At 41.5% G+C, this 23,216-nt stretch overlaps 1 protein-coding gene across 1 annotated transcript in view; it reads left to right on the forward strand.

The window, feature by feature from the left end:
* Positions 1–3,671: 3,671 nt before the first annotated feature.
* FREM2 (FRAS1 related extracellular matrix protein 2) overlaps positions 3,672–23,216 on the forward strand; it is a 123,726-nt gene continuing 104,181 nt past the window's right edge. The window contains exons 1-2 of the mRNA XM_027896251.1: positions 3,672–8,844; positions 13,032–13,121. Coding sequence (XP_027752052.1) covers positions 3,672–8,844; positions 13,032–13,121 — 5,263 coding nt within the window. The remainder of the gene's footprint in view (positions 8,845–13,031; positions 13,122–23,216) is intronic.

Genomic DNA, 23,216 nt, shown 5'->3' on the forward strand with positions numbered 1-23,216 from the left:
AAAACTTGGCCTGGATTTGATCTCTTATTCACTATGTAGCTTAAGCTTTAAAAGAATAAAACAAATAAAAAGGCACTTCAGACAAATGTATAAACATGGAAGATTTGATTGTGCTAATCTCCATCAGCTATTAAGCATTTATCTAAAAGTAATAAATGTCTTACCAATAATTCCTTGTCAATACATAATTCCAGATATAATTATAATTTGCATAGTCTAGCAAAACACATACCACAAAAACACATACCTATTCTGGATTGCACGTTGAGATTAAACCATCTTTGTTGCCTTCATTAAACAGCATAGAACATGCATGTGTGTGTCAGTGTACATTTAAAAATAACGTTATAAATTCCAAAATCACAGTGAATAAACTTCAGATTCCAAACACAAGACATAAACCATAAGTAAGGAAGCTTGATGGAACAACTTAATCTAGTAAATTACCAAGTCTTTCCGCTTTGCTAACAGGAGATCAAGAAGTTGTATTTTGGCTTTGAAACAAAAAGAGTGAGAATGATGAAAAGGCAGAGGAGAAAAAAAAAAAAAAAACACAGTGGAATCTAAAGCGGGAAGGAGCTTGAAGAAAGTTGACTTGAAAAGTAGGTTTTCAAAGAGCCAAAGTTGAAATAAAAATAGCACTAGAGACATGGAGGGTGGGCAGGGCACAAGTACCAGGCAGGTAAAAGCAATTACTCAAGCAGCAGCAAAAGAAACATCTTAAGGTACTACAACAAAAGTCTAAGAAGAACTTTAAAAACATGGAGGGTGATTTTGGACTGCGTTTTGGAGTGAACGCTGGGTAGGTCATGTGGTCACATTTGCAGCAGGTACATGAAATGTACAAACCAGCACTGTATTCATCCCAGCATCAATCAAAAACAGTTTCGGGAACAGACTGTGTAAGAGTTTCACTAGTCAAGGAATGCAACCTTATCCCGACAGAAACCAGTTAAATTTCTTCACACTACAAGGCAATAGGAAATAAATCTACGGATGCAAGATTTAGTGGTGCTGGACTTTTCATGAACATCTCTGCCTGCAGGGCAACCGATACTTGAACAAGAATTTTTGTATCTTGTGCTGTGAAAATGAAGAAGAAATAAAGCAAGTCTTGCACTTTGTACTTGGACTGTGGCACGAGAGGTCACTGACTTGTTTGAAAAGACAGCAACTGCTAAAAGTAAAGAAGACTTCTGCTGTTTTTACATGAAAATTTACAACTTGGTGATTGAGAGAACAGAGGTCAAAGAACCAGACCCTGTATCTGCTGAAAATAAGAAATTTCTGTATTAGAGATGGGTCAAGAACATTCCTTTAATACTTTTCAATATTTTTTTTTTTCAGAAAGAAGGTAAATAGCTCAAAAATGTAACTGTTGGAATGCCTTTCTCCATTCATTTTCAACACAGGTATTTCAAAAGCTATTCTTTCATCTACTGTATTTCTCTAATTCTCTTTACTGATTGAAAAGAGATGTCCCACATATGGTCTCTTCATAAACATCACAACAAATATTGAAGAGATTTCTCTATTACAAACATAGTTTGAAACATATCATCACTAAAGAGAAAATATTTTGAAGGTACCGTTTAGCTGTTACACTTAATGGTCTAAGAATACTAAAAACTGGGAAAAAAGTGCACTTTTCACTTGATATTTGGGTGAATAAATGTGAAGATTTCTACTGGACATTGGTTCTGTAAAACTTCATTTTACTGTAGTAAATTTGGGAATACAATAATAACTTAATAATTTAGATTAACTTTAATAATTTAAACCCTAACTGTGCAGGTAGACAGACCTGATGCTACCTCAAGCTGCACATTCTGGGTTATTTGATTTTGGTTGTTTGGTGATTGCTGGTTTTTTTTAAACTTATTTGTTTGTTTTAAAACAGAGCCCAGGACTTGACAATAGAACATGATACCAGGGCAATTTCAGTCACTCCACTCTGCATACTGTAATCTCTGGCAAGAAAAGATACTAATACTATGTTTGTGAAACTAGGGGATTCTTGGTCCTTGGACTCAACTTTTTGTACTGAAATATCTCCCTTTGAGGTTTAGAAATAAGATATTAATTTGCTCAAATCCAGGATGAATCCTCATACGGGCAGAGAAATGGTATTAATGTCACTCAACTTGCTAGATATCTAACTACTAGAATTGCTACCTCCTGCAGCAGCATCTAAATCCAGAATTCTGTATAATAATTTTGTATAATTCTGTATAATTCTGTATAAGAATTTATATTCTATAAATAGCTTTTGGCAGTATTACACAAGAAGGCATATAATAGAATATAAAGTATCTCACAAATTACAATAATCCAGTTTTGTAGAACTGGGTGTAGATGTCCACTGATGTCTCCCTACCCAAGCTAAATTATTTCTTGGAAAGAATACTTAAATGTAAGTGTGGCTGACCTTGCCCACATTTGCAAAACTCAAATTCCAAATTCAAGTTTTCCATACAGACAACAATATCACATGCCATAATCTCCGAAGGATAACTTAAAAGACTTGGTTCATCTCCGAAGGATAACTTAAAAGACTATTTTAAAAGAAGGCATCACAAAGTTACTCAAGTAATTTCCAAATAGCCTTGGGTTGTCTATGAATATGTCTCTTTGCAGTATTTTTCGCTTTTCTACTATTGGAAACCTTTTTTAAAAACAGTTTTTTCTGTAACATGAAAGAATTCTAGCAGCTGTGCAAAACGATGAATCAAAACTCAGAACCTGCTATCAGGAATTTTAAAAGGCAAGGAACTGCAAGCTCGGACTCTTATTAATGTGCTTTTAACTGCAGGCACAAGGTGGCAGAAACACCGCGAAGCTTTCATTCACCCGCCGCTGCGACCAGCCACCTCCGAGGAGTGAAACTGGATATCAACTGATGTGTTTTGCCCCGGGGATATATTTATCCATTCCCTCCACGGCACACGGAGCGGCGGTGCGGTCGGGCAGGGCTCCACGCTTCCCCTCCTGACGAGAACACCCCGTTTTCCCTCGGGCATCCTTCCCGCTGCCCCGTTCCCCGTTATTCGCTCCTGCCGCTCCGCACCCTGAGAGGAAGGGAAACCCGGAGTCCTTCCCGGCGGCGATGCGGGGACAGCCCAGCTCTAGTTGTGCCCCAAGCTCAGTGCAGGGGAGGGGGCGGCGGTGCCGCTCCCGCTGCTACAGGGGTCGGCGGAGGTGCGCTCCTCCGGTGCGAGCCAACAGCACCGCCCTCCCTCCAACATGAGGGCTCCGGGCGGGGGCCGCGGCGCCCTTCTCGTGGCGGCTGCCCTGCCCGCCGCCCCCCCCCACTCCCGGCTCCCGCACGGCCAGGGAGCGTCTCCCCCACCGCCTTCCCCTCCGCAACCTGCCGGGCGGCCGCGGGAAGGAGGGAGGAGGAACCTCCTTCCTCCCGTAACTTGCATGATTGACACACGACTGCCCCCAATCACGCACGGCAGCCTCGCCCCCCGCGGGTGCCCATTGGCCGCCCGGAGGCGCTGGGCGGGGCTCGCTGGTTGGCGGGGCTCCCCTCCGGAGTGGGGGCCGCTCTCAGAGCGCGGCGTGAGCGCGGGGCGAGCGGGCTGGGCGGGCTGCGCCGGCGGCAGGAGCGGCGCCGCGACTTGGCCCCTGCCGGAGGCTCCCGGCGCTTCGCTCCGCCGGCAAGGACGATGCAGACTCTTTTCGCCGCGCCGCGGCGGCTGCTGGCCGGATTGCTGCCGTCCCTGCTGCTGCTGCTGCTGCTGCTGCTGGCCGGCTGCGCCTGGGCTGGGGCGCCGGAGCCACCGCCAGGCAGCAGCGCCGCGGTCTCCTCGCCGTGGTCTCCGGAGGCGGCCCCCGTGGTGGTGGCCAACCGCGGGCTGCGGGTGCCCCTGGGCCGCTCCGCCTGGCTGGACCCCGCGCGGGACCTGGTTCTGCAGGTGCAGCCGGGTGACCGATGCCACCTCACCGTGCTGGACGAGGACCCGCTGTGGCAGCGCCCGGGCCGCCTGAGCCCCCGGCGCTTCCCCTGCGACTTCGGCGCCCGCGAGGTGCAGTACTCGCACCTGGGCGGCCGCAGCCCCGCGCGGGACCGCGTCCGCCTGCAGCTGCGCTACGACTCGCCCAGCCGCTCCCTGGTGCTGCCCCTGGTGCTGGAGGTGGAGGTGCTCTTCACCCAGCTGGAGATCGTCACCCGCAACCTGCCCCTCACCGTGGAGCGCCTGCGGGGCACCAGCAACCCGCTGGACGCCCGTAGCCTGGAGTTTGCCTTCGAGCCGGGCCGGCAGCGCTGCCGGGTGGGGCTGCTGCCGCTGCTGGCCGGGCTGCCCCGCTACGGAGAAATTCTCAACTACCCCCCGGCGGCCGCGGCCGCGGGCGGGGAGGCGGCGGGGGGCGTCCCGGTGCCTTCCTCGATGTGGGACTGCGAGGAGTTCCTGCGCCTGGGGCTGCGCTACCGGCACACGGCAGCTGGCGGGTCCCCGAACCGTGACCTGGTGCCGCTGGTGGCGGAGCTGCGGGAGGCGGCGGGCGGCGGGGCGCTGCTGAAGCGCGAGTACTTCCAGGTACTAGTGCGGATCCGGGCTGGGACCGAGAATGTGGCCCCCAAACCCAGCTTCTTGGCCATGCTAATGATGGAGGTGGACCAGTTTGTCCTCACGGCCCTCACACCTGATATGCTGTCAGCTGAGGATGCTGAGTCGCCACCAGACCTGCTGCTCTTCAACATCACCTCTCCCTTTGGCCCTGGCCAGGGCCACATGGTCAGCACAGACGACCGGAGCTTGCCTGTCACCTCCTTCAGCCAGCGGGATGTGAGGGAGCTGCGTATTGCCTACCAGCCACCCATGGAGGACTCGGATCGAGAGCGGCTTTTCGAGCTTGAGCTGGAGGTGTTGGACCCAGAGGGTGCTGCCTCAGAGCCCTTTGCCTTCGTGATTGTGGTGAAGCCCATGAACACTCTGGCACCTGTGGTGACCCGCAACACTGGCCTTGTGCTTTATGAGGGGCAGTCGCGGCCTCTCTCTGGCCCAGGTCCCAGCCCTAACCTGGTGATCAGTGACGAGGATGACCTTGAGCAGGTGCAGGTGAGTGTGGTGGCAGGGCTGAGGCATGGCCACCTCACTCTCCTGGAGGGCACCCCAGGGTCTACTGCCCCCCGGAAACACTTCACGGTGGCTGAGCTGGCAGCAGGCTGGGTCATTTACCAGCACGATGGCAGTGAGTCTCCACTCAGTGACAACCTGGTGCTGCGGTTGGAAGACGGTGCCTCTCGCCATCGCGTTGAGTTCCTTTTCCCCATTACCCTGGTGCCTATTGATGACCAGCCACCCCTACTTAATGCTAACACCGGGCTTGCCATGGCTGAGGGTGAAACAGTGCCCATCACCACCCGTGCTCTTAGTGCCACTGACATTGACTCACAGGATGCCATCCTGCTCTTCATAGTAGAGTCTGGCCCAACTGCTGGGCAGCTCCTCCTTCGTCAAGCACAACCACCTCCTGGCTGGGAAGAGGAGGAAGAAGATGAGGGCTTTTCTTGGAGGAGAGTGCCAGGTTTAGCAGGGAGCTCCATCATCTATGAAAAGCCAGTGAGAGAATGGCTGCAACAGGATATTGTAGAAGGGCGTCTCTATTACCAACACTTTGGGGCTCACAGCCCTGGCCCTGGGGTTGTGTTGGACCAGTTCGTCTTTAGGGTCCAGGATGACAATGACCCACCCAACCGCTCGGGGCCCCAGACCTTTGTGATCCGGGTACATCCCGTAGACAGATTAGCCCCGGAGCTGCATAGTAGCAGCAGCCTGCATTTAATAGTTGCAGAACAGCAGGTGACCCCCCTGCGGAGGAAGCACTTGTGTTACACAGATCAGGATTCAGGGGACCGTGAACTGCGCTACACAGTAACACAGCCCCCCACTGACACTGACACCAACCACCCTCCAGATGTACATGGAGCTCGCCTTGGATCCCTTGTGCTGACTGAGGATCACTCTGTAGAAGTGACTCACTTCACCCAAGCGCAGATCAATCACCACAAGATCTCATACCGCCCACCACAGGAAGAGCTGGGGGTGGCTCCTCATTTGATTCAGTTTCAGTATCTAGTGCAAGATGCAGCTGGCAATGCAGCCAGGGGGACGTTCACCATCTACCTGCAACCTGTGGATAACCAGCCTCCTGAAATCACTAATACTGGCTTCACTTTGCCTGAGGGAGGCAGCCACGTCCTTCGTCCAGCTGAGCTGGATGCTAGTGACACGGACACAGAACTTGCCCGTCTCAGATTTATCTTGACCCAGGTTCCTCGATATGGCCAGTTGCAGCTTTCTGGGTACAGTCTGGTTCCAGGAGGTGTCTTTGGCCTGGAGGATATCAGACAAGGGAGGGTGGTGTATGTGCACAGTGGAGCTGAGACCAACAGTGATACCTGCAGGCTAGATGTGAGTGATGGGGTTCATTTTGTGCCCATCACACTGAAAATGAACGTGCACCCAGTTGATGACGAGATTCCTACACTTCGATTGCCCCCAGGCACTCTTGGTTCCTACCTAGATGTGCTGGAGAATGGTGCTGCTGAAATCACTGCTAATGTCATTCAGGGCACTGATGAGGATACAGATGACTTAATGTTGACTTTCATTGTAGAGGATCCTCCTCGGCATGGAAGCATCCTGGTTCAAGGGGTGCCTGCAGAGAGATTTTCCCAGAGAGATCTGCTTGATGGTGCTGTGGTATATGCACACACTGGCGGCGAAATAGGCCTTCTGCCCAAGGAAGATACCTTCAACCTTACCTTATCTGACCTGTCTGAGAAATGGAGAGTCAGGGGCAATGTTGTTCAAGGAGTTTCAGTTGCAGTGACCATTCTTCCTGTTGACAGTCAAGCCCCAGAGATTTTTGTGGGGGAGCAGTTCACGGTAACAGAAGGTGACAAACGGGTCATTACTTCTGCTTACCTCAGGGCTGAAGATGTGGATACTCCGAGTGATGATATACTCTGCACAATTGTTGCTCAGCCCACATCTGGGTATGTAGAGAACATCTCTCCTGCCCCAGGGTCTGAAAAATCCAGGGCAGGCATAGCCGTAAGTGCTTTTACCTTGAAAGACCTCCGTCAAGGGCACATTTTTTATGTCCAGAGTATACATAGGGGTGTAGAGCCTGTTGAAGACAGATTTGCTTTCCGCTGTTCTGACGGCATTAACTTTTCCCAGAGGCAGTTTTTTCCCATTGTTATTTTGCCCATCAATGATGAAGAGCCTGAAATCTTTGTGCGGGAGTTTGTTGTGATGGAAGGCATGAGCCTGGTTATTGACACCCCCATCCTCAACGCAGTTGATGCAGATGTCCCTGCTGATGAGTTAACATTCACAATCACTAGGGTTCCCAGGCATGGCCACATTGTGAACCAGCTGGTCAATGGAACTGTCCTCGTGGAGAGCTTCACCTTGGATCAGATAACAGAGAGCTCCAACATACTCTATGAACATGATGACTCTGAGACAAAGGTGGACAGTTTTGAGGTAAAACTCACAGATGGTAAACATACCGTTAGGAAAACGGTACCCATCATGGTTATTCCTGTAGATGATGAGACACCCAGAATGGCCATCAATGATGGTTTGGAGATTGAAATAGGGGAAACTAGAACTATTAATAACAGAATATTGAAGGCTACTGATCTTGATTCTGAAGACAAAACCTTGACATACATTATAAGATATGGGCCAGGACAAGGCCTCTTGCAGAGAATAAAGCATTCAGGTGGAGTTGAGAATATCACCCTGGGAATGAACTTCACCCAAGATGAAGTGGATAGAAACTTGATTCGGTATACGCATTTTGGCCGAGAAGGAGTTCGTGATCTTATCAAGTTTGATGTGACAGATGGAATAAATCCTCTGATTGACCGATACTTTTATGTGACAATAGGTAGCATTGATATCGTCTTCCCAGATGTAATCAGCAAAGGAGTTTCTTTGAAAGAAGGAGGGAAGGTAACCCTTACTACTGATTTGCTCAGCACCAGTGACCTGAATAGTCCAGATGAGAACTTAGTTTTCACTATTACCAGAGCACCTGTTCGTGGTCATCTTGAATGCACAGATCAGCCTGGGGTACCCATCTCCACTTTTACTCAACTCCTATTAGCAGGCAATAAAGTCTATTACATTCACACTTCAGAAGATGAGGTGAAAATGGACAGCTTTGAATTTGAGGTGACTGATGGCTATAACCCTGTGTTTCGTACTTTCAGAATTTCTATTAGTGATGTGGACAATAAGAAACCTGTTGTCACAATCCATAATCTGGTGGTGAGTGAAAATGAATACAAACTGATAACCCCATTTGAACTGACTGCAGAGGACAGAGATACACCTGATGCATTGCTGAAATTTATCATCACTCAAATACCAGTTCATGGTCAGATCATGTTCAATAACTCCAAACCAGTCACCACCTTCACTAAACAAGATCTAAATGACAATCTAATCAGCTATAAACATGATGGCACAGAATCAGTTGAGGATAGTTTCTCTTTCACTGTTACAGATGGCACTCATACTGATTTCTATGTCTTCCCCAACACTGTGTTTGAAACAAGGAAGCCTCAGACTATGAAGATTCGAATAATGGCTGTGGACAACAGTGTACCTCAAGTTGTAATAAATAAGGGTGCTCAGACTCTTCGTGTCCTGGCCACAGGTCACATCGGGTTTCTAATTACCAACAAGGTGCTTAAAGTGGAAGACAGGGACAGTTTGCATGTTACTCTTAAGATCAGAATCACAGAGGGTCCTCGCCATGGCTTCCTGATCCATCTAGGGAAAGGCAACCATAGCATCAGCCAGTTCACTCAAGGTATTACAGTACTTCATGCTTTCATTAGATCACTGGAAACATTCTTTGTCACGATAAACTCTATAATAATTGATGGGAGAAACTCTCCAACAGTGAGCTTATTTATAGTAACTTCTTTATTTTTTATGACTGTTTATTATTTATTGCATCTGTGACAGCTATAAACAGGAAATGGGATCTGCAGGATAAACACTCCTTTGCTTTGGAGAGCTCAGTCCAGATAACTGTGATTTGGAGTTTCTATCAGTGATAGAATTTTTGATAGCAGAATTGGACTGCACATCTTTAGAGATGGCGCTTTCTTTAACTAGTTTTATTTAGAAAATGCCATGGGAGTGGCCAAGCTATTATTAACTGATGGTCATACCATGACTAGGGTATCAGCTGCTATACAGTCTGAACACACTTAAGTGTAAAAGCAAAATACTTTCCCAACCAATGGGGAAATAATATATTATGAGTGCATTTGTTACCTTAATTACACAAATCTTAACCACAAAGTGTTTGTGGTAAATTAAAAGGTAATGTAAATGTTTTAAAATTATGTCGGTGGTACTTACTTTTTACAAGGAACTAAAATATTAGGTGTTATAAATAAGGCAAAAACCACATGTGTCATATGTCCTGAAATAAAGCCTCAACACAAGGCTATGAAACATTTTTAACTGAAATAGGAGCATTAGCTATTCTCCAGAGAATTTTCCATGTATGTCCCAGTCAAAGCCTGGTTAATTAACAATGAAATGACTTTTTTTGCAGCCTTCTGCAGCTGTGGAATGAGCAGACAGCACAACAGCATGGAGACTCAAAGTTAAAGGGGCCCAGCCAGTCTGAGCTGTGTAGGTAGTAAGGCATGAGATGAACACTTGCAGTTGGCTGTAGTTCATTTCACAGAGCCCATACTGGTACATACCCATGTTACATTCTTGGCGGTAGAGATGTACCAGATCTTTCAAACAGTCCTGATGGACTTTCAGATGGCTAGATTGTCCTAAGTTTTGCAGTGTTAGTGCAAAAATGAGGATGAGAAGGGATCAAACTATGTCCAAGAGGCTTTGGGAACTAGCACAGCCCCTTAAATGTAAGGCTTCAGTAGTGAACTGTGAATAATATTGAGAGTTTTGCCAGAGAAAATGAGAAAAAGAAGAGAAAGGAAGTGAGCAAATAAACAGATTATCACTTTTTAAAGTGGGTTTCCTTCTACATTGAAGAATGTAGAATTATTGAACAAGTGTTCTTGAGAGCAGACCACTGCATAGCACAGTGATATCCTTTTTTTTTTTTTTCCTGAGGAGGAGCACTCGGGAGAGGTACATATTCCATTCTCTCTTGTGCCATGTTGGCCAGATGTACGTTTGGCTGATGACTAAAATGAAGTTGTTACTTGGCTTTGAATTGGCAGTCCAACCATGTGGCATGCTAACTGGTCTTCATGCAGGCTATCTTAATATCCTAGGATTGCCTAAGCTGGGTAAGAAGCATGCAACCCCTAGGAAAAACTGGTTTTAAAGCTAGTGAAGATCCCCAGAAAGTGATGTAACTTCACACATTCCCTGAAAGTGCTGGCACAAGCACTCTTAATTTATGTTGGGTTGAAGAATGTTTTTAAGAAATACACGTTTCTTCAACAATTTTGTCCTTTGACACCTATAAGCAAATGTCTCCTGAGCATCTGTGCTATTTCTGTGGTATCTTCTCAACTTCCTGAGTGCTTTTTATAATGGTTTGTATTTTATGAAGCAAACATGAAAATGTCTTATGAAAGCACTTGAGGGAGAAGAGGTGCCTGTAAAGGCTGCATGAAAAGTAGAAATCATCAAGCTTACATAGGGGATCTGCTGAGGACAGAGAGAAAGAACTTTCTGGAAATCATAGAATAATGTGGGAGCAAAAGTCATGGATGAAAGGGCACAATCTTTTAATTTACTTTTTCCTCATATGCCCTGTCATCTGCAGCTACTTTGGATATGAGAGAGGTTGTGAGTGGCAGGGAGACAAAAATTCTTGGCTGAACCTAGAAATCTACAGTTTGCAGAAGTAATATGAGACACAACTCTCTGTAGTTCACTGCTGTCCCTCGCCTTGTGGCCCACTACCATTAGCATGCAAACATTTAACACTGTCAAATCCAGAGTAGTGAATTTATGCGTCTTTCATACCTATGCTGTACTGAGATAATTATCTAATGTTCAGGGCAGAAGTAAACAAGAACCTCTTCTGTCGTATTCTTAATAATCACTGTGTAAGTGCATATTTTGCAATCGACTTTGGGAAGCCTCTGTATTGACTACTGGACCTGCTGTTATACACTTTCTTTTTATGTTTTGATTTTTCCGCTTTATAGGCCTTTCATCCTGCCATGGGCCACCTCTTTCAAAATGCTTAATAGTTCCAGTTTCATCATCATGTGTGGATTCTTATGGGGCTTGTAAAACTATATCAGAGTCTTCTAATTTACATTGGAAGGGACCTCTGGATGTCATTTGGTCCAATCCCTACTCAAAACTGGGACAACTTTGAAGTCAGATGAGACTCATGCAGATAAATTTTGAAAGCTACACAGTAGTTTGTGAAGTCCGTCCTAATTCGCTACCACCTCACACTCCCATTTCTTTGATTTGTGCCTGTGGTTTGTATGAATGGGCAGCCTGACCACACTGACTAAGGTAACACTGATGAAACAAGATCCACTGTGTGCAAGTAGCATGAGCAGTCTGGTTTTCCAGATTGCCTGTAACTGAAAGAGAGGGCAGAGCAATTGTTTAGCACTCAGCTTTCTGCCTTATGCTAGTGGAGATAATTATATTTTTGAAATAGAAAATTATGTTGTATGTATTTCAGAATTATGTTAGAGAATTCCAATATAAAATAATTTTAATAGTCACTGTATTTACATAGAAATGAATTGTGCTTACAGCTGGGCAAGTTTTGATATAATTAGCACAACCTAATCAGCTGTGGAAGGAAAGTATGCGCTTGCTCAAGTGACCCTGAACATGTTCTTAATGAAGAGAAAACAGGTCGTTCCTTTGCAATTATTCTGGCAGAATTAAGATATTTGGATGACGAGTGCCTTTTTTTCTTCTGGGGTGGTCCTGGTCCTGCAAACACTGGTTCAAGTATTTATCTTTATAAATGGTGGAACCATGGATTTTGATAAGGCTACCCACATGAGCAGAGCTGAGTACTTGTGTGTTTGCAGGATGAAAGGTTTATTTGCTCCACTGGAATGAAGAGGTATTTGTTTGCATCCTCTTTACAGCCGCATGAATTTTTGATCTTTAACTTTCAAACATTTATGGAAGAGATTCTTCAGTTACGTATATTTGCTGATAATGCTCTTAACTTGTTTGCTGTAGATGATGTCTGGTTCCTTTTGGAACTGAAGATTTTGTGAAGCTTTAACAAAAGTGGTTTTGGCTTCTTTTTACTCAGGCATCCATCATGACATCAGAAGAGAACTTGGGTGGTACTTGAGGTCCACTTAAACGCTATTAATTTCTAACATATTTTCTTGAAAAAGGTATCAGACATGGATTTTTTACCAAGGGCAGTCTTTCAAAGAAAGTGACAAAAATTAGTTTTTTATGTATTGTATGTTTCTCATTAGTATTCAAGGAAACCAGAATACACAATATTAATAGATATTTGTTTGTCTTTTACACACTTTATTGAAATAGATGATTCAAAATTGTACATCATGTTTTTTTCTTACTTAAGTCGTCTGTTTATTTTTGTTTCTTACTAGAGTCTTGTCTGTTTACTGTTTACTGTTACGTCTATTTATTAAAACAATTAATCCCTGTAAATGTCCTCTACAGTGCTTTTTAGGTTGAAGAATGACAGAATCAATATTATAATACACTTCTGTTTAAGAAAAGGGACCACTAAAAATATGAAGTAGTTCTGACTTTTGAGCCCATGTTTTTAAATTCCTCTTCTGTTCTTTTTGTAAGTACTGTTTAAAAGAAAGAGGGCACTGGAGAGAGGCAAGTAAAGAGAGGGAGAGTGAATCATATCTGTAAAACTTCAACGCTGTTAATTCTGGAATTCCTCAGTTCTGCTGGAGAACCTCAACCTCTCTCTTGCTGAAGCTAAACTATTTCATACATGTCAAGTTTTTCTATAAAAGCAGTTTTCTACCTTTGGCATTTTAAATAAAATCTATTTTGCCTGACTCTTTCCAGCTGATATCGATGATATGAAGATATGCTATGTTTTACGAGGGGGTGACAATGCCACCAGTGACATTTTTCATTTCATCGTTGAAGATGGTGGTGAGTACTCCTAAGATCTGTGGTTTTGTTGTTTTTTAGGGACAAAGAGTTTAAGTATATTTTGGGACTTGAAGAACACTGAATTTAATTGGAGGAAGTCTATGTCACCTCCTGGAATGTTATTTTTGTTATGCTTTTCCTATATTTTGAACTATTTCTGGTGATTAGAAAGAGAGAAATTGATGAAATGGTAATTGCATCTAATGAAAAAAATCTCAACTTACTCTAGCAAGAAAGTGAAATCCTGTAAGTCTCCTCAGATACCTGGGCTTTCTGTAGTTTTACAGTATTCTCTGTCCAGGCTCTTTACACATAAATTCTCCTAAGTCTTTATCTTGAGAAACTTTCTAAATAATAATTTGTAGTTATTGTTGTCTACCTTTTTAAAGGTTTCAGCTATAAGACCATTCATACGAAAACATTATCTCTGATGTACATGTTGTGTAGAGTTCAAGTCTTGATTCTACCTATTTAACAAAATTGTCAATGGCTTGTCACAGATTTTTGTCAGGGGACTGATGTGAATTCTCCTGACTAATGTTGTTTTATGGGATTGTGGCAGATGCAAAAGGAAATATAAAACAAAATTGAGAATACCAGAATGTACTCATCTGAGGAAAAAATATGTAGATTTTTTTCTTTATTTGTTTTTAAAGCACAAAGAACAGTTTAAAGGGTAAACCAAATGCATTAATGGGCTTTTTTTCCATCCAGAGGCTGTACTTGAGGTGGATATTCCTAAATGTAGATATTCCTGTGTGTGGTAACAGGTGGCTAGATTGTGCTACTTTAATACTTTCTTAATATGTGATACATAGCTTGATGAGGAATTGAAAATGAATTTTATTAGTAGATTTAATAATATACTTCTTTGGAAAAAAAGCTTCCAATTACCTTATTGTCAGCCTCCGTTACTCAGCTTGTGTTACTGCTTCATGAGAAGCATAGCCAATTAAGGGTATTAAGATCAGTGAACGGGGATTTGTCCTGTCTGTCACAGGCTGAACAGTTTTGTCCCCATCTACTATTGCTGGGGGTGGGATATTGAAGCATGTTCACCTCTCCATTGTGCTGGACAAGCGCAGAAGAGACAATATATTCCTCTAAAGACTTTTGAAAATATCTTTGCAAATCTTTGTGACATCAGAGAACAAGCAGTGAGATAAGTTTGTAACACTTCCTTATTTTCCATAAATGTTTTCTTTTAACTGGGATATAGGTTAGAGAAACTTAAACCTAAGTAAAGATAATGGAACATGGGATGCTGTATTTTCATACCATCACTTTCAAATGTCACGACACAGTGACATTGTTCGTGACTTTTAAGTTGTTCTTCTAGTAGGTGAACAAATACTCATGAACCTTGAGATCTTTTGAGGTTTCATGTGATGGGACTAATTAAAGCTGAAGAAAGTTTGCTCTCAGCAAGCTGTTTAACATCAGTTCTTAAAACTGAGTTGCCCCTTGACGACCCAACATTTTGGGACTTTTCTCCATGCTATTTAACACTTCATAGATGCAAATATGTAGTTAAAGCAAATTGCACTTAATATATTCCAGCTCTCTACCAAGAACTTTTCTTTCACTGGAAAGCTTACCTGCCACATCTGCTTCTATTTAGCACAGTTGTAACAGCCTGTCAGTTGTAATAGAATGCTGTTTTTCATAACACAGAGAATCATGATGATAACAAGGTGCTTGCTGATTTTTAGAGGCTTTGGAACTTGCAATGTTACTGTCTTACAGTCTACTTAGCTAGATGGTAAGATGGTCTTTTCTTTCCTGAGGCTGTTTGTTGGCAAAGTGAAAAATGAGCTGTGTTGCATTTCAGAGTATTTCTGATTTTCTGCTCAACTGAAGATGGTAAAGCTGCATTTAAAATTGATGAAGTTTTGATCAAAACATTAGTAATTAATTGTCTGTCTGAAATAACTCAAATTTCATAGCAATGTCTTTAAATTCTGTAACAGGTGAAAAATATAGCAATTCAATCCAGCTATATTCCCACCCTCCTCAGAAAGACATCAAAGGCGGTGTTTTGCAGCTCAGGTGTGTTTTGGCAGACTCTCAGTGGTACCAAGACTATTGTTTAGTTTTTTTGATTTTAAGCCAGATCATACTAAGAGACTACACACAAGAACTGAATGAAAGATGCAGCTCAGGTGATCAACACTCACTGTAAAAAGGCACACTTCAGACGTCTGTCTCCTGTATCAGGAATTTTGCAGTAGTAACAGGTTTGTGCTACCATACAATGCCTATAAATTAAATAAGTGGGACTTTGCTTACGCTGAATTGTGTGACAGTCTGTAAGTGATCCAGTTCAAATCAAGAGGGATTTCAAAAAGTGATTCAATGAATGAATATGTGTTCATGTAATTCAGCTAATGCTATTTCAAATAAGTAAAAAACCCTAAAATAAGGGACATATTGTGCTCCAAGTATTTTATATCTTCCTGTGCTTTCATGCCTCAGTGAGAGAAACATACAACACCAATTTTTGCTCTCTTCATGTGACATGAATTAGAAAGTTGATTTTGCCCCATACCCGTAGTGTTACCTGTAAAATACTTTCTACATGTCTTGCAATATATTTGTTCATGGAATTTGAACTGCAATTAGGAGAAAAAGAGCACGACTTTCCCTAGCTCCATCTTTTGATGGTTGATCTGCCCTACTCCTTGTACCATGACTTACAGAAACAAATGCAGAATTCTTTTTGTGAGCCTCTTAAATGATGAGAGTCTGATTGTGGCCTGAGTCTGTTATCTCAGGCAATTGCCTGGAAAACAAGTACATGGAGTCATCAAACTGTGCTGGTATGAACTTTGTTGTGGATCTGGAATTTTGTTTATTTTCTTACATGTGGTGGCATTTATAGTGAGCAAGTTAGGGCAACAGCAGACCAGGTGAGTAAGTGAGGTGAAAAGAGCCAAGTCAGCACTCTGCCAGCTCTTGGCCCCTTGCCTGCTCCATTTCTCACAGTGGGAGTAAGGTGAGTGCCATGCTGCAAAGCAAATCGTGACCTAGGATCTAAAAGCGTGAAATATGGTACCTGTACAAGGTTGGTTGCTTGGTGGCCAGAGGAGAAAACTGCAGTATAGACAAATGAAGAATAGCTCAGTCATTATGGCTGTCTCATGATAAACTTTCTGATTGTCACTAAAGAGAACTGAAAGGGGATCAATATGAAGAGAAAGGAAGGCCACTTAAAAAGAAAGAAAGCCCTCAGGACTGTAATTCACAAGTGAGAGCCTAGGACTTCTGTATTCAAATCAAAATTAGAGGTTTCACCAGACAGAACTGGTTGAGTTTTAAAGCTCTAAAAGAGTCTTATTGTCAGCATCAATTACCTGCAGATGTATGGCTGTAATGCTTTTGTGGCTTTAAATGGCATTTCTAATAACAGTAATTAAAAAGTAGAATAAATTGAACATAATTTGGCTATTAATTAGCACAAGTGTTCTTTGAAGGTAGAAAGTGTTTTTATTCTTCATATATAGGGATTTAGCTGAGGATAAATGATGATCTACTATAAAGTGGGTGAGCCCATGCATTTCTGGTGTACTGAGAAGAAGAAGACAGTGGAGTATATTGGATGCTGCTGAGTTAGCTGTGTGATGTTTTGAAAGAAATTACTTTACTTGATATTAACAATTTACTTTCCATTTTGTTTTAAATTTTGGTCTTAAAATAAGTATGTGTACACTTGTTGATACTGAAAACATGTTTACTGAAAAGCGTTGTGAGTCCATTTTAGCAAAACTATGGAGAAAGTATGAAATTCTGTTTTTCACAAAGGTTGCGAAATAGTTGAATTACTTTCCTCAAGAGTGGCCTCTACATTCCATTAAGAAGGTGAAGAAAAAATGCTTCTTAGCGAGTGCAAACATGTGACAGTCGTGAATCCTGATGTTTACATTATTAAATTCTTAATTCAATAATTAATAAAGGAATGAATGCTACCAGAAGGCAGGGAAAGCAAGATTTTCCCCATGGGAAGGTAAAAAAAATGCAAATCCAGACTGACAGTTGAACTCCTGGACATATTTCTGGTATATTAATTGGCACATTATTGAAAGACTCACTAGACTGAAGAAAATATCCAGTTGAAAATGCTTGAACCTTTTGTGAAAAACAAACTCGTGTAGTAAATTATATCTGATAATTTTAATGGATGCTGCAGTGTATGCAGCAAGTTTGGAAGCCTGAGAAAATTGTATATGTATGGCACTGCCAAATATACACATAGAGTTGGTGCTTTAGCTATGCAAAATGGCACTAATCCGTATGGAATGAAAGTTGACACAGAAGTTAGCTCCAGTGTGTTGAGCTCTTGTGCCTGTTTCAGAAAACTGCATGCTACAATTTCACGCTACATCCCTTGTGAGTGGTCTGAGGCTTTTTTACTCCTTACATGAACTGTGCACTGAAAATGTACAGCTAAAACTGAAGTCTATTTTTTACCTTCTCTTTATTCTCTGTTTGTCTGAGATTTCTTAATGTCACTGCAGTAAGTCCTAATAATTGAATAAGAATATGGATCTAATGCCCACCTATCCAATGTGTAGAAGGTATTTTCTCAAGAAATGTGCTGCTTCAAACAGTGTGAAACTGGTTGAACTGGTTTATGGCAAATTTTTTCCAGATTCTGCTGATTGTGTAGAGTAAAACAAACATACCCCGAAGCTGGCACTAAACTCAAACCCCAACACAAACTCCATGCCTCCAGAGGCAGTATCAAAATCTAATTCATTCCTGGCCCAGCAGTGGGTATCAGTTCTGGGGTAGCAGTACTACTGCAGCAGTGTGCTAAATGCCAGTTAGAGCGCAGGGTTTCTCTGTAAAGGACTATTGTTGTATTCTTTTTTGATTCACATAAGAAAATTTTTTTTATCCAGTTAGGTTTTGTAGATAACTCTGAGATGTTCAAGATTGGGTCATGTAAAGTCAGTGAAGGAATGTTTGTCTCTTCTAAAAAGTGGTCTGCTCCCAAGTATTTTTAAAAGAAGGCATTCTTCACCTGCTTGTTCCTTTAGTGCTCTCATTGCAGTAGTTTACCTTGTTTGTTCTTCCTCCTGCCCTGTCTGTCTTCTGAAGTTTGAGAAGCTGTCAACCAGGATTGCAGCACCCATGGAAGAGGTTCTTGTTTTGAATTTTTTGTTGCAAGAGGCTAGTGCCATCCTAATAATTTTTTGAATCAGCCACTTCCATTAAGTTTTCCTGTTCTGAGTAAAAAAATGAGATTACCTGATTTGAGCCTTGTGAGTTTAGAGCATTCAGAAAAAAAAAAACCCCTAGGATAGTGCGAGGGGAAAACCCATTTCCTATTCAGCCTTAATTTGAACCATAATCTGTCCCTACTTTACCTAGCTTCTTTCTCTGCTCAGTGCTTAAGTGGAGTCCTCCAAACTGTTTCTTTAGGACTGCTAAGTGGTATCTTGCACTACTGTGCCTCAAGGGTAGAATGGTTTCAAAGGGGAAAAAATAACAGATTCTCATGGCTGTTTTAGGAATGTGAGGATCACTAGGGAAACAAGAATTGTTTTATTTCAGGCTCTTTGGGCAGCTTTTCTGACTTAAAGCCAAAGCATCGCAAAGCCAAGGCTCACTAAAACTGGTGATTTACGTCATTAGCTAAATCTTATTTAAACTTTTCATTACAGATCCCTAAATGCCTTAACACAGCACTGCATTTTCCTGTACTAACATTTGGTTAAATCCTCACTGAAGCAAGAAGCTTTCAGAACAATTCCTTGAAGTTAGCCTTTAAACCTATTTTCTGGGACAACTTCACAGACTTTTCCCAAATACATTTATGTTCCCAAATACATTAATTTTGTTAATTGAAGAATCACTGTTTCACTGCTTGGAGAAAACTCTCCATTAAGTTTTTGAAACACAAATATTTTATCTGTCATCTTTCATTTTGCTAAACAAAAAAATTTTTTTTACGAATTTCACCGTTCTTTTATGCCTTATTCATTTGTGAGAGAATAATATTACATGCCTGAATTTAATTATTAAACTAAAAGTGTTGTCAGTGCTGCTTTTCAAAGCAAAAATACTGATATGTTTTCCTGAGTGAGCTATAATAATAATGTGGGAACAGACATTTTGAACTGAATATCTGATAGTTCAAATGAAACAGACTGGTGAAATATCATTGGGAATTATTTGCAGCATCCTTGCTTGACCTTGCATATGGCATTTGGGCACACCAGTCTTGCCAAGAAACTACGTTTGTCTTTGGCTTAAAAATGAGGGCATCCCATGTTGGCAGTACGTTTGCCATCATTTGCCAAGTACTGTATTGAATTCTAGTCTGTTGGGCTTGTTGCTGCTGTTTTAATAGGCTCTGGGTTGGTGCCCAAACAATTTTCCACATGTCACACTTCTTGCTGTAAGTATTACCAGGGGATTTAAATAGTTAGTTTGACACTACGGTTTATTAAAAAAAAAAAAAAATCTAAATAAACCTTACCAGAAATAAAAAATTAGTTCATGAGGCCATTGTTGAGAGTGTGGCTGCAAGGTTACAGCATAGTTAGTATCTGTGAAAGAATACGGGAGTAAGAGGTGATTATATGGGGCGTATAGAAAGTCTAGTACAAGCTTTACTGATCTTGGTGCAAAGACTTTCATTGTCTTCTGTACTAGTTATATCAGTCTCTTTGTCATGACGTTTTAGACTGAAATGGGGAAATTATTGAATTTTCCATTTTTAACTTGAATATCACCTTATCCTCCAAATAAATGCATAGAAAAGGTCTGCTTTGTCTGGCTGAAACAAGATTTTTTTTTTTTTTTTGTGAGGAATATGAGGAATAAAGGTAGCTCTTTGATTTTGCAAGAGAATTTTTGTTTGTTTTTAATTATTGGGTTCAAATGGTGATTTTGTACAAGAGTGAAAATTTCCTTTGCCCCTCACCTTGGATTACTGATCATTTTTTAACAAAAACAAAGCAGTATACTTGAAGGGATGAGTTTAGGTAATGCCTTGGGTTAGAAAAGGAGTGGCAATTGTGGTTTTAATTGCTTTTTAGACAGAAGTTAGAGCACTTTGTCCAAAAGTGGAAGTTTCAAATGCAGTTCCTTTCTTTCTTTCGAAGGTTTTCAACCCATAGTCCCTCTAATGTGCCCTCACTTATATTCTAGCCTGTTTTGTGTTATTTTTTATTTGCTGCTGCCCAAGAATATGAGTTCTTAATTACTCTTTGGAACATAGCCTGGATTCAGCTGGTCCACTTTTCAACTAAGTATTGTTACTACAGGGCCAAAAAATTCTGTCTCATTCTTTTGTATTTGTTCCTCCTCTCTTTTTCCTCTTTATTTCCTCTTTTGTTGCTAATGCCTGGTATGTTCCACAGAATAAAATGGCTTGAACAGGCCAATTAGGAGCAATGCATTCCAGAGTAACCCTTAGGCTGGTGGTTTAGATCAGGGTTTAGAGCAGGGAGATTTTGATTCCAGTCCAGTTCTCTCTGAGTGAGGGCCAATAGTCTTGTTTTCCATGCAGAATCAGCACCTTGACTGTTGGGCTGGTTGGATAGAAGGGAAATGTCTCAAACGTATCAACCTGTTGATACATATTTTTCAAGTTTCCAACTGCGATCACTTGCTGAGTAATCACACTTCTAAAGAACAGTGTAGTCACAACAAAGTTTACCAGTTCAGCACTTGGAGCTGAATCTCACTTGCTTTACTGAGCTGAATAGTGCCATTGATTTCATTTGACCTGGTCAGATGAGAGGCAAGGAAGAGAATGCTCAAGGTAGCCTTGTAAGTACTGAATAGGCTTTTTACTTAAAAATAGTACCCCATTTAGCTTTTATATTCTTATGATATAGAATATGACCCAGATATCAGCAAAAGAAGCATGACAATGAGCAGTAAAATTAGGTCAAAATGCAAGAATTAAAGGGATTAAGGAGACACACTAGGCTTAAGTAGAAGAATTGAGAACTCTCAGCAGTAACACTGATTACCAGTGACATGAGAACCTGCAGAAAGACACTAATTCCTAAAGTGAGCCATAATAAGCTTGTGAAATTATCTTGGTAGTTGGTTGCAAATATTTTTGATTTGGATATTCTAAAGGGCTCTAGAGAAGGGACACTGGCTGCTGTTGAGAAACCCTGCTCACAGCAGGTCAGTTTGTTTAATTTCCCAACTTGTTTTACTTTAAATAAAGCTCAGATTCTAAATAAGGATTCTAAATAGACCTCAGAATAACTTCAGCTTTTATCACTTAACTGTGTAGAGTCCCCTAGAGTTCCCACAAAGTGTGTCAGCAGTAAATAAAACGTATGCAGAAAGTTTCTAGATTTTTTAAAAAAATAGGTTGATATTTATACAAAGAGGGATAAATAACTCTGAAAAAACATAGGATAAATGTGGAAATACACGTAAGATAAATGCGGAAATCAAGTTAAATTAAAAATGGAGAAAATATAATTATGGCATACATTGTCATCAAAGTGTTTCAGTTTGTACATCTTTACTTACAATACTCTCAGTGTTGTAAGCTGCTATTTGCCTTGGTAGATAGGAGGCTTGTAATATAAGAACCATTCTTACCTCATCAACCTCTTTGTTCTTTCTAGAAAAATGAAGATGTTAGTTTTATCTCATAAACCCAAATTTTGCTTGGATGCTGTTCAAATTTTCCCTGAAATTATATGACATGTTCTTTATAATTGGCATTGAAGTAGGTTAGGGTGTGTTTTGGTTGTCCAGGGCTTAACAATGGTGACAATAGGGTAGGGTGTTTATGAATAAGAATCGGGGAAAGGCCAACAAGGCAGATGTTGTGGTGGGAGTCTGTTATGGAGCACCCAACCAGGATGAAAAGGCAGATGACATATTCTATAAGCAGCTGGGAGAAGGCATTGGAACAGGCTGCCCAGGGAAATGGTTGAATTCCCATCTCTGGCACTTAGGGACATGGTTTATTGGTGGATTTGGCAGTGGTGGGTTAATGTTTGGACTTGATGATCTTAGAAGTCTTTTCCAACCTGAATGATTCTATGAAGTTCAGAGCCAGGAATGATACAAGCAGAGTGAAAATCCTGTTAGAATATATTAATTAATTTGACCTGGGTTGTTGATTTTTGTTTGGGTTTGGCCTAGATGAAGATTTCTTAGATTGGTATATTGGTATATATCTTGTTTTCTCTAGGGTTTCCTTCAGTTAATCTCTCTTTTACATATTTAACTAATTCATTTTTGGTTTTAGTACTAGAAAGGATTTAATTTATCAGTAAGCCCTTAGGAAGTTCTTTGGAAAGACAATTTTTTTTTTTCCTCTTCCTGAAGAAGGATTTTAGCTTGTTTAAGTTCAAGTAATTAGTAAAACATTAATTCAGTCAGCTTGATACACCATTGCCCTGAATGTTTACCAGAAATCCAATCTCAGTAACTCTTAAGTACCAGCATAGCACTTCTGTCACTTTGCTGTATAACATGCATTTTTCTTCAAGACTGTAGGAATGCTGTTACCACAGACCTTGCTGCCTCTTTAAAGCTTTGTAGTTGTCGTGTAACATAATAATTAGAGAGGGAACTGTAAGGATAGCTTTAAAGAAACATTTGAAGCCTAATTCAACATCCAGTGCCTCTTTGTGCCTAGAGGTTTGTGGTTTGAACCTCCATTACTGAAATCTTTGAGAATATTTTTTTCACTTATTACTGCGGTGTTCAAGAGCTGGTCATACAAGATAAGATTCCCATAGCTAATGGCATGCTGTTATTCACTGTCCCTAAAACTATTTTGCCATAGAAATATTTATTTTAGGGCCTTCAAGGTATTGGATTTCTTATTCTGATGTCTCCTTTTTAGGCAGAACTTGTGGTCTCAAGAGCCCGAGACACTGTAACCAGTTAAAAAAAACACTGTAGTCTGTATATTATTTTAAGACTTTTTTTTAAAGACTTTTCTGGGCTTTGTGCTGAATTAATTCACTGTCTATACTATTTAATCTCAGTAATTCCATTCAAACTGACTCATCCTTACTGTAGAGGATTTGTAGTACTGTGTGCTCAAATACATTACTCCTGAGAGAATTTCACTGAGGATCTTTTGGATAGAGATAT

This window comes from Empidonax traillii, unplaced genomic scaffold (assembly GCF_003031625.1).
Source record: "Empidonax traillii isolate 1590-97213 ecotype Southwest subspecies unplaced genomic scaffold, ASM303162v1 scaffold489:size526811, whole genome shotgun sequence".
In the NCBI taxonomy this organism is placed as follows: Eukaryota; Metazoa; Chordata; class Aves; order Passeriformes; family Tyrannidae; genus Empidonax; species Empidonax traillii.